Source organism: Charadrius vociferus, unplaced genomic scaffold (assembly GCF_000708025.1).
Source record: "Charadrius vociferus isolate BGI_N301 unplaced genomic scaffold, ASM70802v2 scaffold263, whole genome shotgun sequence".
Taxonomy (NCBI): Eukaryota; Metazoa; Chordata; class Aves; order Charadriiformes; family Charadriidae; genus Charadrius; species Charadrius vociferus.
In genome coordinates this window covers 2,137,528-2,154,669 of record NW_009647769.1, presented here as the reverse complement: position 1 = coordinate 2,154,669, position 17,142 = coordinate 2,137,528, and the positions used below count along the sequence as shown (strand labels likewise).

Below are 17,142 nucleotides of genomic sequence, written 5' to 3'. Positions count from 1 at the left end.
TATTATTGCAATAAAATTAGATCAGTTTTTCGAATTCAATTCCTCAAATATGTTTAAAAAGAACAACACATCAACTCTGCTCTAATACCATTAGGGAAACAGAAAATTGAAATGGTTAGAGACTGGGTTGCTGCCTGGTCAAAGCAGTTGCTATTTTTACCTGTGCAATTTAATTTTCAATGCCAATTTTTAGTACTTCTGGAGTTGGCTAATGATTAGTCGTGAATTCCAAACTTAGTTTTGTACTTTCTCCCATTTTTCAACATGAAAATAATTTTTATCGGCAGCTGATAGAAATAATTATATAAAGCTTAAAAAGAGTACTCTGTATCTCCTATCAGAATCTGAAGGATGTAGAATTACTCATTTCAGAGCCGTTTTATAAAGCGCTCATAAGTGCAACCTGAAATTTTTTTAAACCAAAAGTACTTCATTACTCTATGGGTACAGAACGAAAGGCATCAGTATCCAACTTCACCCAGCTTCCTCAGAGCTGTTAGAATTTAGGTATTTACTGCCTCTAGGAACAGCAAATAACATGGTCAGTAGCATCGATATGCACAACTTCAAACCCTACTCATCCTCCTCCAAATCATCAGCTTCATCTGTTCTCTGAACACACCACATCTACAAGCCAGGCTGCAGGACCAATACGCCTCGTTTCAAACCGTGTGTCATTCTGAAGCAGGTATGAGCCCTCATGGGAGGGGTCTAAAGAGCTTTCTGAAATCCGGCCTTGGAGTCACGTGGACGCCAAAACTATCTCGCCTAAAATCTTTATTTCTTTTTACTGTGGGTGACAATACCTAAATTAGAGGGAGAGATTAAGGCTTGGGTGACAGCAACAATCCTCAGGAGGAAGAGTGGGGTACGTCATGCCCAAACGAAGATCAAATCTGGTTTCAGAAGGCTTTGCAAAATGTTTGTGAGTTAATGAATTAGCACTTCTGCCTTCTGCAGGGGTACTACAAAGTAATGTTACCTAACTTCACGTGCCTTTAACACAATAAACTAAAGTCAGGAAGCCATGAGTGCTGGTCCTAAAGTACATGCCCGTGCACTTTATAGGGCTCAGCAAAGGAGCAGATGGGATTAACAATGATGGGATATCTAGCAGCCAGCAGCGTCTCATGAGAATACAGAAGATCTCAAAGTGACAGAAGGCAGGAATACTCCTGGGCAGTCAATCTTAACACTGCCAAGCAGGCTAACATAACCAGCCTCTTGTCTCCCTAGGGCAATTTGGATTTTTTTTTTCTGGGTCCTCAAACAACAAAGGTTATTTTCCTACTTGCAGTTACTGCCTGAAAATTTGTCTGGTTTTATGTTTTAACTCCTATCTCCCAATCACGAAATTTCTACAATTTCAAGTTTCAGAAGCCCCAGAAAACACGGTAGCAGTATAAACAACAATCTGAAGTAAAGTTTTGCTCCTGAGTAAAGGAGATAAATTCAGCAAATCAAGCATAGATTAAATTGCATTAGTTTATGTAAAAAGTAAATGCACAGAAGGGAGTACTAACCTCAAAATGGTTATTTTTCCACCCACACCAACTAGATTGGGCTCTTCAGTTAGCTACAGAAGTCTCAGAGTCATTATGGAGACTATTGGACACTGCTTACAGAATCATTACAAGCATAGGGAACTTTTCATATATCTTAACTTCTGGTGACTAACTTCACAATCACATGATGGACCCATGAATTGAAAATTAACGAGCCTTAAAAGTTCAAGCCAGTATCTGGAGAGTTCAATTTAAGAGGAGAACTGAAGACATAGTTCTGCTGGGCTGCAGAACTACAGACACCCTGGAAGACCTAGAAAGGATAATTAGTATTTGTCTTCAAATTGCTTGTTGAAGTGCTTCCGAGGCACTCGCAAGCAGCCAGTAGCAGAAAGACCTAGAACCCAAAGGGTCAGAATACCTAATTAGGGTGCAACAAAATACCAGATGGTCTAGATCAATCAGTTGCAGAGAGTGTTACAGTTTTGATGACTCTTTTAAATGCTGAATCCCGACTGAGCAACTACAGAGCTGAGATAAAGTAATCCACCTGAAAATAAGGATGCACCCCCCACTCCAAAGACTGATGTATAAGAAAGTAAAAATGAGAGCCAGAGAACTGTTTAGATTCTAATCACAAGTAATTACATGTAAATTTACATGTCAGTGTGACAAAATTAGGTCAGCGTCAATCAACTTATTAGGCAAAACCAGAGCAGTCATCTTGATGTTGCTAAAGAAAATTCTTGGCATCGAGAAACTCTTCAAAGACTTTCAATTAAAGGAAGCTGTAGTGAAAAAGGAGCAGGAAAACTGACTTCCCAGATAACCCATGTTCATGAAACTGGAACTGAGGAACAATGACAATATACTTACTAAGCTAACAGCACGGCGCATACACTCTTCAATCTTTAGTATACTTACATCATCACCAGAGAAATACTGATCTATGATTTCAAATGCTAGTTTATAAATGTCTTCATTCTCATGCTGTTGCAAGGCTTCAATTTTCTCTAACCCTGAATAAAAGGAAACGGGGAAGAGTGTTATAAGATTAAACCGAATTACCAACTATTTTGAAAATAACTAAACTAAGAAAAATAACGAAACATTACTATTGAAACATACTAGAAAAGATGATGTAGCTCAGTTCACAAATATTGTCTAACACAACAGCCATCTTTGTCTCCAAGATGGAATAAAAGAGTAGTTCGTGAACCTTTGCATACCATGGAATATGACATTTTAGGAAGAAGGAATAATAGAACCTTCTCTCTTTTTAGATAAAACTAAATACATAGTATGTACTACAGACATAAGATACTCAATGGTTTTTGTTCCAGTCATTGTGCTTTCTGTCTATCACCAAAAGGAAGTGGTTTCATTTGTGTGTTGCATATGAGTTTTAAACAACAAGGTGACAAAGTCTCACACCAAGAGCAGCTTAAAACCCAAGTTCCATGTTCATACTGAACACAGAATAACACAAGGCAAAACCTGCCAGTATAGTAAGTTCTCAAACATCCCTTTACTGCTATCTCACTATAATACATTAATTAGCATGTGTTAAAACTTGGATTGTAATATGCAAAAGCCTGACTCCTCATCCTGCTTTGGTCTGTAATGAAATTATTATCCCAACCACTGCTTCCAAGGCAATAAACTAAAGCGAGAATTGTGTGTTTTCACAGAATCACAGAATTTTCAGAGTTGGAAGGGACCTCTAGAGATCATCTAGTCCAACTCCCCTGCTAAAGCAGGATTGCCTAGAGCACATTACTCAGGACTGCATCCAGGCGGGTTTTGAAAATCTCCAGAGAAGGGGACTCCACACCCTCCCTGGGCAGCCTGTGCCAGTGCTCTGTCACCCTAACCGTAAAGAAGTTTTTCCATGTGTTTTACCACAGAACGAAGTATATACAATAATCAGATGAAAAGAAGTACGATTCTCATTTAAACCTAAAAAATACCTAAGCTACAGAAGGCTCCTTTAACGACTGCCTCCAACATGACAACCCCTAAACTGAACTAAACAGAAAAAAAAAAAAAGTCATTTCTCTTATTGCAAAAGTCTCACTTGCTTATTCAAATAGTCCATGGTAAAAAAAAAAAAAATGCTGCAGTAAATATCAACAGCAGCAAGCAGAAGACAGAATAAAGCCAGCAAATTAATTTTTTTAAAAGCCTAATAAGCACTTACCTCCACACTCTTCTATAATTTCAGCTATTGTGCTAGCCTCATCACCAGCCATTATCAGGATGTTTTTCAGACCATCCAGCACCACCTGTACCACTTGAGAATCCTTTACTGAGAGTAGATTGCAGAACGGTGGGATTACATTTTGCTGTACAAGGTATTCAACCTAAATAAAGAAAAAAAAAAAAGTGCTTTCAACATTGTGCTTCTTACAAATGGCTGCATGTGCAACGTTTCAGTGACAATTTGAAATCCCACTACACGTACCTGATCTTTTCTCCCACTTATTGTCAAATTGCTAATTGCCCAAGCAGCTTCCTTTTGTGTTCCAAAGTCCCCCTGAAAAATAAAATTAATAGCTCATTAAAATCAGCATGGAAACATCTGTCAAGCTTATTATTAAAAATCACAGACTCCTCATGTCAGATTTATAAAAAGAGGATGACAACTTGCATAGCTGATAGTTTGACTGACCTTAGCCAGCTGGTGTATGATCATAGGGATTAGCCCAGCATCTATTACAGCTTGAACTTGTTGCTGGTTTCCTGCTGTGATATTGGAAAGGAACCAAACTGCTTCCTACAATTGGACAGGAAAAAAAAGCAAAACGCTTTTAAAAAATAGTCAACAGATGAAAAAAACCTCCCAACCAAACTAAAAAAAAAAAAACAAACCACAACCTCAAAACCTAAAATTGTACCATGACCAATCACTAAACAGAACCTCCAGGTTTCCTCCCCTATAGCACTTGTAGCACACAAACTTTTATTGCATGGTGAAAGCCAAACACGTGGGGATCGATGTAAAATGTATATGATTGATTCATCGGGCCAGATCATTACTTACACAAGGGGTGTCTCTATACATTGGTAGCAATACTGACTTAAACCTTATATGTACTTTGCACCACGGCAGTCACAGCCGTGTTTTAAACTTTCAATCGGTTTTGTAAAGAAAATAGGAAAACTGGTAAAACCTCATATAAAAAAGGACTTATCCTATAATACTACTACTGACAAGTCAGTAGTAGCTTTCTGTGCTGATACAAGGAAGACCAACTCCAGCTCCCATTTTCTTCCCGAAACATGAAGTGGAGCTCACAAAACTCATTCAAGTATCAGACAGGACTCTCAGTCCTGAGACTTTACTCAGCACTTATCTCCTTCAGGAGATAATATTGGCATAGCTAACATCTATATCACGGCAGTTACCAATTCCTGGTTACAAAAGGGGATACCTGTCAAGGCAATCCAGAACATCTTAAAAAGGCTCCAATCTCAAGTAAAAGACAAACAGATGTGGCAACCAGCCAATTACAAAGCACTGCAGCAAAAAAACATAATGGGTTCCATTTTTTAGGGATGTATGTCTTGCTTTAATTTGTATTTGCCCCTCACAACATATACTTATAACAAAACTCACAGCATTTCTAGACTCCCCTTATACAATAATAATTCCTTTCTTGGCATTCAAAAAGAGCTCTTCATCATTCTTTTGTGAGAATTAGAAGGGCAAGCAGAAACAAATCACAGCAGTTTGAACCGTCAAATATAACTTTAGAGCTCTTGACAGTTGACAGGGCCTGAAGAAACAGATTCCTCACAAACAGATTCCCCCTCAATGGCACACTACATGGTGACAGGGCCTGAAGAAACAGATTCCTCCTCAATGGCACACTACATGAGGGAATCATGTAAGTGAAACAAAAAAGCCTCCTCCTCAGACAGACCCAACTTTACAGTGGAAGGTGGCACAATGATTTAAAAAAAATGCAAATAACATGAAATACACTTCTGGAAAAGAGGACACTGCTCACTTTCTTTTATTTAACTTCCCCTATTCCATCCAATCCTTGCAGCAGTGAAGTTCCCTCTGCCAAAAGGAAGGAGAGGAAATGCAGGGACAGCTTTCAGAAAAGGACAGTGGTAGTCCCTACGTCCTTGAAGGTGGAGATGGACAGGAGAACAAATTCCACTGTGAAAAGGTGGAGTGGAAAAACTGAATCAATCTTACTCAACTCACTGGACTCAACCAAAAGTAACACTCTTTAGTTATGAAAAACTATACTGTCACTTTGCAAATGAAAAAAAGCCTATCACACTCGAAAGCAAAAACCATTAGTCCTCTCATAAAGCACGAGGCATTAACACCAATGCATGGATCGTCATTATGCCTGTTTGGCTTTAGCTCTAATTAAGCATCAGCCTCAAACGCTGCATCTTTATACAAAATTGCTCATATGCTGGAAATAATAGCTGGAAGAAATTCTTCTGTAATATGCGATAGACTACTGCTTTATTTCTTAAACAAAGGCATTAAGTTAGGAAGAAACAAATCATACCTTATTTATCTTCTCTTTTGGATGCGTCAGGAGATTTGGGAAATAAGACAAAACATCACAATTGAGAACAACTTGTGTCTGTTCATCAGTACCAGTTACTATGTTGCCTACTGCTCTCAGTGCTGCTGTCTGAATATCCAAAGTGGGAAGGAAAAAAAAAAATTGCACGTTAAAGACGTTGCTGTTACTTATGCTAAAACAAAGATCATTTTAAGACGTCTTTTTATAAAAAACACTTTGCAAAATACAATTTAGCACTTCATCCTCTGAGCAACATCCTAAAAATGTTTCAAAACAGTTACTGTTTCAAAACAGAAACACACAGTACAGCCTTTTACTGAATAGACACACTGCAGCTCAACTTAAAAAGTGTAGAGATTAGAAATTAAAATATTAAAACAATAGAAGAATTAATTCATCATGTATCTGATCGGAGTTACAATTACATTAACTGTTTCTAGGTTTTGACTATGTCTGCCAAGGTTGCTTCCTTCTCCATTCAGCTCTCCACTACAGAATTAAAAAATACAACAACTGCTTTTCTTCTTATTGACTCTCAGTCGACTTTGAGAAGTGGACTTCTATCTTTACATATTGGTTAGTAAATGCTTTACAAGTGACAGAACACTGGAGAGACTCCTTTTCATCAAGTAAACTGGTCTGACAAATTTCAAGACAGCCACGTCTCATCCAAAGTACAAACTAAACAAACATGACAAATGCACAGATACATAAAAAAGCTCCCAATTACAACAGTTGATTTATAAAAATCAAGCACACATTAACTAACTTTTGGTTTCCCTTTGTCTTTGAAATAAAACAGACAAGCGCAGTTAACCTACCTCTTGTACCTAATTAGAAATTTACTTTACTAAAAGGACTCAGCATCTGCAAATATTTTAACATTCAAAAGGTCCCAAAATATTAATTGATTTCCATGAGCTATTCAGACAGAATATGCACAACCATGTATGTGGCAACAGAAACGAATGCATGTAACTTGAATTCTGGAAAATGTGAAATCTGTTGACATTAAATATTTTAGGAGTACAAAAGGGAGGCACAACGGAAGTTAATGTTTAACCTGTCACTTTACTTAAAACTGTATTAGAACTGTTTTGTTTGAGTTTTCTTTCATTTTAATAATCTTTTTCCCTGGGGTAGGTAACACTTTTCGTTCAGGTTTACCTGTAAGAAATGTAGCTATAAATGCTCATCTTGGTAATACTCTAAGGCACATTTTTCCAAAAATAGCCTACAAAGGACTATTCAATAGCAGCTGAACCAGACTTACTTGAACTTTAACCTCCTGATGACTCAGAAGGGGAACTAGAAAAGGTACAACTCCTGAATCAATCACCATTTGTATCTGTTCATTTCCACCGTCTGTTAAGTAGGACAAAGCCCAAACAGTGTCCACAAGAATCTACAAATTGAAAAGAACACAGTTTACACATTGAACAGTAAAATCCATAAAATGGAGTCTTAATTTAGTGATCAACATTCCATATGTCTGGGGAGGGAAGAAAAAGAGCATGCAATTTAGCTACAGGAAAAACTCAAACATTATGATGAGACCTAATTAGTAAAATGTTAGATTATTATGTACAACTATGAAAACTGGGGCCGTTTGTTCCATAATAATAATTTCTATAGGTCCTCTCTCAAAAATTTTTTTAATTAAATACCATATTTTGGTGCATAAAGTGACAGCATACAGCATCTCACAAAGGTAAATTGTTGGGCTTGATTTGTGTTTCAAAGGTAGACACCCAGCTCAGATACGTAGCTGTGCTAATAATTCTCTGAAGAACATACCAACCCAGCCTTCTAGCACTGCTGCCATTTGTGAGCTGTCCTACCTTTTGATTCCAGAATACCTAAGTCCCCTTAGTCTCTAATCCATCTATCTGCACCTTAGCGTTTCTGATCCACAGCGCAGTTCTGAAGTGAAACTGAACTAATCTAAATGTGTGCCTTTTTTTGCCTTCATGTTAAGATTAAAATCCACAGCAAAGGAAAGGGGTTCTTACACCATCTGAAGAACTAGCAACTATTGTAAGGTGGCAACTATTCAAGCAAAGCAAAAACCCACAGAAGAAATGACTATCATGCAGGGCAATCTGAGTATCTTAAAGAATATAAAAATTAAGTCACTGATGACTTGATAAGGATGATTTGAGAGACCTCCAAAAAAGAAAGGTACAAAAGTTACAGTCATTGAGAGGTAGTATCTAAAGCAGAAACAAAGCCAGCAGAAAGAGGGATATCCCATCACTTAGCGATGATGTTTGAAACTGCCGGAAGAGAAATGTGGACCCCGCTGAGGACATCACCTGTTGAGGTACCTAGATCTACTCTACTTTGAAAACAGATACCCGATTTCCAGCTATTATGATAACTAAATACTGCAGTACTGAAACACAGGAAGGACTTTCAAGTCCTGACTCACGGGCTGTTTCCACCCAGCTCCAGGGACCAGAGAGCACAGACCTAATGCTTTCTTGACACAGCCTGCTGCTGCCCTCACCTGCTAATGCCACAGGGACAGCAGAATGTGCTGCAGTGGAGCCAGTATCGCAGCAGAAGCAGTGAGAGATGGTGCCTCACCAGTTTGCTGCCCCACAGCCCTGTTGGTGACAAGAGCAACAGCCGCCAGAAGCGCTCACAGGACTGTTGGCTGACCTACCTGCGTCACTGACTCATCTCCAAAGATAGGTTTGCTGCTCCAGTACAGAGAGGCTGGGACCAGACTGGTACCTCCAAACTAGCACCTGACTCTCAGGATCAAAAAGACGGGCACCCTAATTGAGATCAGTCAAAACCTGGCATCACATAGTCTCATATCTGCTTCAAGAAGCTCTCACACAATCATTCCTTGCAAAAGGTTTCAAGTTTGGCAGGGAAAAAAAAGCCTATAGGTTAGAAGTATGTTTGGTTTTGCTATGAATTTCCATTCAGGTTTGTCCAAATTACGAATTGGAAAGTCACCCTGTGCTGTCTCCCACTCACATTACACTGGGAAAACCCTGGCAAAATCCCAAATTAAACTGTTTGTAAATATGTTGTGGAGCCAGGCCCACTTCACCATTAAAAGAGGAGCAGAAACACCACTACCACAGCGTGGAAGTAACGGAAGACTGTTCCACCAATCTTATGCTCTATCCCCAGACCCACCACAAGGGTTCGGTTCCTGCTTCCCTGTATTGAAGGATCACTATAGAGAGCAAGAGCTGACGACATTACTAAGTCCTGACAGGAGAAGGAGAAGAGCAGCTCAATATCCCTTAGTTACACAGATCTTTGTTCCTGAAGTCCCAATATAAGACTTCAGAAGGTTAAGTCCACCCCTCTAGGACTTGACTCATAAAATACACGTAAACCCATGGATCACAAATGCGGGGAATACTGAAGGTTTAGTATTAAAAAACTGAAGAGAAGTTGTCAAAGGTGCCACAAAACAATAGTTTATTGCTGTTTATTTAAGTATATTTTCGCATTGGATTGCCTTAGGTAAACAGGTTGCAAAGTCAGGCACCCAACAGGTTACAAAAGTCAGATTCTCCCATATGATCACAATATTTGATTGGACCGATACGCAGAATTAGATACACTTCTTTCTACACATGTATTATATAGCATCTATGCAAAAATTATAAATCGGGACAGAATTAAAGTGAAGCTGATGGTAAAGCTGGCACTTTAAATTTCTAGTGCTCAATTCTGCAAGTTAGGACCTTTTTTTTAATGTAGTTTCTAATGTAAAGGATAAAAAAAAATCTTTTAGGAAAGATATTTCAGAAATGGTGTTTGCACTTTCTTTTTTCATGCTCTGAATAACTAAAATTATATGAGCCTTCATATTTAACTGTGCATTTACTACTTAATTATACATAAATTAATACACAAAACCAAGTTTGCTACACAAAACACAATCTTGCAGCATTTTCTCTGTAGAGAAAATAAAGTATCTAAATATCTAAAAGTTTAGAAATTACTTACGTTTATATCTGTGTGGTAAATGAGAACACACAATGCTGGCAAAATCTGAAAAGAAGTTCATCAGTCATTACAGTAGAATAAAATTGGCTGTACAATCATGAATCCAAGCACTGCAGTCACAAAGCTTAGCTTGAGACTGCATCAGCATATTGCATTCCCACACTTCCCAGGGTCATTCCCTCAAAGTATGTATAAAAAATATGTATTATATTTAAAATTTGTAAAAATACAAGGCAGTACTATATTTCAAAGACACACACAGAGTAGACTATATTTTGAGGGAAAATAAGCAGAGATAGGACATCCCCCTGCTACTTTCAGAGCTTTGTTACCACACAATATAATAAACATCATTAGCCTAATATCAATATATTAAACCCTCTTGGATTAAAGTAAAGTTTTATTTTTGTATTCACATATGGAGAAAATATAAAAAAATCTGAGCCATGATCAGACTGCTTAGAATGGGGGTTTTATTTTTTAAAAGTAGTACTTGTGAAAGTTTCCCCGTTCTCTGCTTCATTTTTTAAATTTCATTAAAGTTTAGTTGCTAACAACATGATGCTTCACGTGGCTTCAAAAACTATACCTACACTTCGGAATTTATCTTAAAATGAAAAACTTTATGTATATAACAACATTAGTTCTATTCAAATAGCATCACTTTACTAGCTGTGCCTACTCTATAAATACCACATTTACTCTGTTCACCAGTCTAAAAGGATTTTCAGATGCTTCTCAAGTAGGGACTTGACACTGACTGCATGTTCACAGCTAGTTGAAACACAAACTACACTACATTCCCTAGTTTACTTACATTTCCTCTTACTGAAAATAATTACATTTCAATACTTCTATATACAAAATCAGGTCCCTAGCCTTTTTTTGATAAAAACATGAAATGCTGAGCATGTTAACACTTTGTAGTGTGTTAATTTTTGTTGTGTTCATTTTAATATATGGCTCATCAGTATCTATTCTTACTCAGTTTCAGATGTTACAAATACCTTTATTACAACCTTAGTAAGAAGCATCAAATTGGTCAAATTACTTCATTTAACTCCATGTAAGTGGCACAAGATGGTGGCAAAAAAACATGCATAAATTCATAGTATGACAATGTAAAAACATTCGGCCTCTAGCCCAGAGTATAAGAAAATTATCTGTCTTGTAATTCTTTATTTACCTCCTGAACTGTCTCCATAGGCGGTGGGGGGTCCTTATTCCTGCAGAGATTTACAATGACCCATGTGACGTTCCGAAGGAAGGTGATGGGAATGGAGGGATTGATGAAGGACAGAAGAGGTTTGACAACTCCCAGTGATATGACATAATCTCTACACTGAGGACCATCACCTACAGAAATGAAAATTGTTGTAAAAGAAATTACATTAAAAATGGAAAATCCTGAAATGTATGCAATGACATGTTGGGATACTGAAATTCTATGTTTCCTCACCAATAGCCTACTACTAATAGTTCGTGTTCAATTAAATATACATACATACACGTATGTATGTATATTTTACGAGACACAAAATTTATCCAGTTAATATTTTGTGCAGCAAGTGATACTATTCTTCAGAAAAAAAAGGATGTAGATATGTAATTCTGGCCACACGAAAAATTATATTAAGCCACAGAATTTAGAGGAAACATAGTCTCATATGATAATGCCAATGTTCAAAAAGTCAAATTCTAAAATGAAACGCTCCCTGAATTCAAATCATTATAATAACAAGAGTTACCTATAATATTTCCGAGAGCCCAGACAGCTTGCTCACAAACATTCTGGTGTGGTGAATGAAGTAGTCTCAAGAAGAGGGGTACTGCATCTACAGAATGCAAAGATCAGATTTTACTTTACTGGAACAAGGTATACACACAATACTTTCATTGATGAATACAAAACACTTTTGCTAGCATTCCTTATACTAAGATAAGTGTTTCTATTATGAAGAAGCATACAAAACCTCAGTTAAACATTTCTGTACGTATCTAGAGAAGGGGAAAAATAGACTTGAAAACAAGCAACAATGCTCCCCACGTTTAAACATTTCCCCATATTTCTCACAGTGATAGGCAAGACCCTCAAGTATATAGGTGCTAGGTTTGATGTCCTGGTAATTCAGATTTTCCAGTTATCCAAGATCACAATACATACCTAGCAGAATGACGTGCCTGCTCATGCAAATATGCTTCAAACCTTGACTTTCAGAAAATAGCTCCCTCCCAAGAGGTGGCTATAGTTAGTTTCCATATGCAGTGAAGATTTACATCCATCTGCCAGTCCTGAGACACGTTTTGATTTGCTCTTATATAATGCAGGCAACATACCAGATTAAGGAAGTGGTACTGATTTTAGATATCAGCTTCTGCTGAATTAAATAAATTTAACAGAGCTAAGAAACCATCCCTCTACTATTCTCATGCACTACTCCCCATTGGACAGCCCACACTGCTTCAAAGACTAATCTTGCAGCAATTTTTTTAATCTATATATGATCATACTTATCCTATAGTCTTTCTGAGCAAAGTAAAATAGACCAATTTATATACCATTGAAGGAAATAATATTGTTTCTTGTAGAAATAGCTTCAGAAATAGCTTCAGAATTTAAAAAAAATTGCAACACAATTTGTAAGCAACTGTGAATCAATATTCTGTTGATGATTTAACACACAATAATGAGCCAAAACCCTCTGATGCATTTTCCTGAAAAATACAGAGCAATGAAGAATAAAGACTACCTAAAATTCCTTCCCCGCCCTAGATGAGCAATTCAGCAATTGCCTACAACTGAAAAGTTAGGAGGGACAGCAACACACTGTTGCTTAAGAACACTCTCACTGTTCTTGTAACAATCATCCCACTTCCATTAGCTCAAGTGGAATATTCCAGCTTCCTTCTTAGTGATTACTCAGATTACACTTCAGCCATACGTGTATTCAACATATTTCAGAGAAGAGGGTCAAGTATGTATTTCATATTAGATTGCAATCCTGGTATGCTTTCAAAAGCACGAATAAAATTATTTCATATCAGCAAACAGGCAGGAGGACAGTCTGAGAAAGCGCAAGTTGCAGGTTACCTGATCTACCGCTCTCAAAAAATTAATTACTTCTGCTCCAAATTGGCTCCTGCCAAGATCTATTCAGTGTGTGTAGCACTTTTCCTCTTGTGCTGGGCCTTCCAATTGCCACCTGTCCCTCTTGATTGCAGGAGGCCACTTTCTTTTGTATTTAGGCTGTACTGGCCTTTTTTATAGCTGCTTTGTTCTCTCAAACCATCCCTTACGTAAAGGGAGTAGAGTCGGGAGGCTGTTTCCCCTTAGTCATCTCCCAGCCATAGCAGCAAGACTTTTAGACTAAATTTCTTCCATTTTCTCTTCAGGAGTAAAGGGCTTGGAAAACGCTTTTTGCTTCTTTAAAGTCATTTTATCACATTTCTTCTTTTTGGGCATTAGCTAAACAGATTTTGGGAGAGACATATCCCAACCTGAACTCCTAGTAATTGTTCAGGTAACAGCAATGCTTTTGGCTGTGCTGTACATATTTTCATTCAAATTTTAATTTTTACTTTAATATTTTTTTCAGATTTTTTTCTGCAAAGCTAATACTATAAACAGCCTTTTCATTAGATTTATTCATTCAAATACGATAACATTGTGGGACTTGAAAAAGGAAGAAAACAATGAGAAACCAATGAACAAGTTGGGAAGGATGAAAAAACTTGGTCATAGATTTTCAAAGATATTTAGACACCAGAAAATCAATCTAAAAAACAGAGATGCCCAAATCACATCAGGATTTTTTGAAAGAAATTCAAGACGTTCATTTTTTTTTTAAAAAGACTTCGGATTTTGATAAGCATTCTTATTCTATTGCTCCAATATCTTAACTATACAGAATCTAACAATTAGTGAGAAATTTTATTAGCTATTTAAATGTACAAATCAGCATTTTGACTTGAAAGGCAGGTTCATACACTTTAAAAAAAAGAAATCAAATAACTAAGTCACTATTTTCCCATATAAAAACACTGACTACGAACAAGCCAAGACAATTTATGATATATTTGCTTATCTATAGTCTCCTGTTTAACGACAAAATGCTGTATTTAGCACAAAGGTGATTGTTTGAAGGTAAGAATGCTGATACATAAAAGCTATATATATAATCCTGAAAAAATAATTTGAATAATTTATCTTCAACTAACTTTAGAATTTATTTCCTATCTCTTTTCATAATGGAAGTCTCGCTGGCTAAGCAAGAAACAAAGGCAGCACAGCAAACTCGGTGTGTACAGGAGATACTAACCATATGGGCAAGGAAAGGATGGTAATTTTCTTAACTCTGTATTTAAATGGGCAACCTTACATAACTATATGTATTTAACAACTTTAATAAGATTTATGAACATATCTTTGAGGTACAAAGAATTACTTGCTCATATAAGTTTTAGCCACAGGGGAATTAACGGTACATGATTTCAGAAATCAACCCAAGAATTAGAAAGGACTAACATTTTTTGTCATACTCATTATATCATCTGTCATTCTCTATCTTCTTTATGGGAAAATCAGGTCTGGGATCCTTAATATTGATCATTAGTGACAAACAGACTAATGTTTAAGAGCAAATGTCAAATTTTTTTTTTGAGAAAAAGGACAGATATGAATTTGTTTTATTGGTTTTGATAACAAATAGCATTTGTTATCCACATACCCACTTTTCCCATTTACCCACAATATCGACCACCCAATTGTAATACTTACTAGACTGTACAACAGCTTGAGTCTGTGCAGAAGTGCCTGATGCTATGTTAGTCAATGCCCATGCAGCTTCAAATTGTAATGAAGGGCTGTAATGAAATAATTTTACAGTGATAAGTTGAAACATGATCTGCAGATTGTTTTATGGGTCACTTCAGTATTAATGAAGGGCTGTAATGAAATAATTTTATAGTAATAAGTTGAAACATGATCTGATTGTTTTATGGGTCACTTCAGTATCACTAGCTGTATTCACCCTAAGACACTCTACATTTAAGCAGTGCCACTGAGCTAGAAGTTTTAAAAAAAACTCTAAGCTTGGACATTTCAAAGGAAAAGCTGTCGAAAAAACAGATTTTATATTCTATGACCTTTTCTAAACCACCCAGCATTCTGACTTCGTATTAGTAACAAAACCCATAAAAACAGTGTTGAAGCACATACTAACCAGCGAAGCTGACCGCTACTCTAGTCAACAAATTACCTCCTGTATGAAAGATTTCTAGCAACCCTCATCACAAAATTTAATTATGCCTCCCTAATGAGTAACAGATACCTCTTCACATCCAGCTGGTCCAAACACCAATCATATTTAGTGAAGAAAGTGCAACTCTCTTGCTGCCATCAGTAGTTCTCAATAAATTAACCACGTCTGACCGTAACTAATAAAAACTTGGCCCTTCTAATACTACATCCCAAATCAAGTGTAAGCTGGTATACTGGGATAAAGACATTTTTCTGCTCCATCACAGACAGGGGAAAGATCTAGCAACAATAACAAAAGACAGCATCATACCTGTATTAAAACTGACTTATTAAATGCAGACAAAATTAGACAGATATTATGAAAGCTGGGGGAACATCTCTTCCAAGATGTCTGTCAACTGTTGTCTATTGCAACAGCAGTTTAGTAAAACACTTTACATGAAAACTGTTGTTCAAGCAAATGCTAAAGTTTAAGAATTCTAGAAGCTAGAAAAGAGTTTACAGCTTATGGTGGTTAGCATAACAGTGAGATGTCTGGGTTTGGGAGGAGCAGAGAATATTTACTGTTAGGTGGCTATTTTTCATTTCCATGCTTTTTTGGGTCTTTATCAATTATGTTTTATATATAGCCATATATAAAGTTTCCTTTAAGGTTTTTTTGTGCATTAGTTTCCAAAGCATTTTAAGGTTTTATTGGAGAAGGGATTGGAAAAGAATTAGATAGGAGGGCCCAAGATGTGTAAATAAGGATTTGTAAAAACAAATAGTCCCTGTCAGCAACTACCTATAACCCTTTACATTCTAGGACCAAATGCATTAAAATTCTAGTTCTAGGTTGGTCCTTCTTTTCTTCCTCGTGTGTTAAGCTTTCAGTTATAACAGGAACAAAAGCTTTAACAATCTGTTATACACAGTCTTTGCAGAGTTTACCTCTACTAAGTATTATTTAGCAATCACAATTAAAAGGACTGCTTAAGATAAAGCTGAGTTCAACTTAAAAAGGCTTATTAAACATTTACAAAGGTAAATCATACAAAAACTAGACAGAAAATTCAAATTAAAAGAATTTGCACAGCACTGAACCATCTACTTCTAGAGCAGACAGGCATTCATGACCCATTTTAAAATGCTATCCTGATTTGAACATTATTGCCAGCTGCCTTCTAAGCAACTGTTTCGTTAAACAAGCTAGAAACAAAGCTACTCATGCTTCATGTTTTTGCAACCAACAAATTATATCCAAAAAGCCAATTTGCATTTTTTAAGTTTCTAGCCCTCACGGCTGCAGAAATAACCTTGAAAATGGAAATACATTTATTGCTGCCTGAGACCAAAGATAGGCTAAAACATTTACTTTAAATGTGTTAATCCCCATCTATCTGACTAAAGGGCTCATGGATTGTGGAATATGGCATTTTTCTTACATGTCAATAAATTCTTGCAACTACCCGCTCAATGTAGTAGAGCTTACTGAAACTTGTTTTTCAACAAAGAATCATAACAGACAGAGTTGTACCATCACATGGGGGAGCAGCACAGAGCCAGAAGGAAACTCACTTTGCAGTGAGAATGAAAGAAGCTAGAAACTTAAGCTAATAACCTTAATGAAAAAGATGACAAGCGTATTCTGGCAAAGAGAAGAGCCCTGTTCACAACCAGGCATGTTCTCTGCCTTCACACAAAACACACCGTAAGTCAGAGACAGGTTTCTTAACAACAGGTAACAAAAAAGTCTGAAATATTCAAAACCAATGAGAAATTTAGTAAGGTTTTCTCCATTAGCTGGATATGCTCATGCAAGCTCTAAAAAATAAAATGACATTTCAGTGGCAGAATA

At 36.8% G+C, this 17,142-nt stretch overlaps 1 protein-coding gene across 1 annotated transcript in view; it reads right to left on the bottom strand.

Moving 5' to 3' along the window:
* Positions 1-17,142, bottom strand: part of KPNA3 (karyopherin alpha 3 (importin alpha 4)) — a 32,603-nt gene that overhangs the window by 2,675 nt on the left and 12,786 nt on the right. The window contains exons 6-15 of the mRNA XM_009882371.1: positions 14,823-14,908; positions 11,794-11,880; positions 11,232-11,401; positions 10,046-10,090; positions 7,338-7,469; positions 6,044-6,172; positions 4,177-4,281; positions 3,970-4,041; positions 3,706-3,868; positions 2,430-2,524 (exon numbers count right to left, since the gene is read on the bottom strand). Coding sequence (XP_009880673.1) covers positions 2,430-2,524; positions 3,706-3,868; positions 3,970-4,041; positions 4,177-4,281; positions 6,044-6,172; positions 7,338-7,469; positions 10,046-10,090; positions 11,232-11,401; positions 11,794-11,880; positions 14,823-14,908 — 1,084 coding nt within the window. The remainder of the gene's footprint in view (positions 1-2,429; positions 2,525-3,705; positions 3,869-3,969; positions 4,042-4,176; positions 4,282-6,043; positions 6,173-7,337; positions 7,470-10,045; positions 10,091-11,231; positions 11,402-11,793; positions 11,881-14,822; positions 14,909-17,142) is intronic.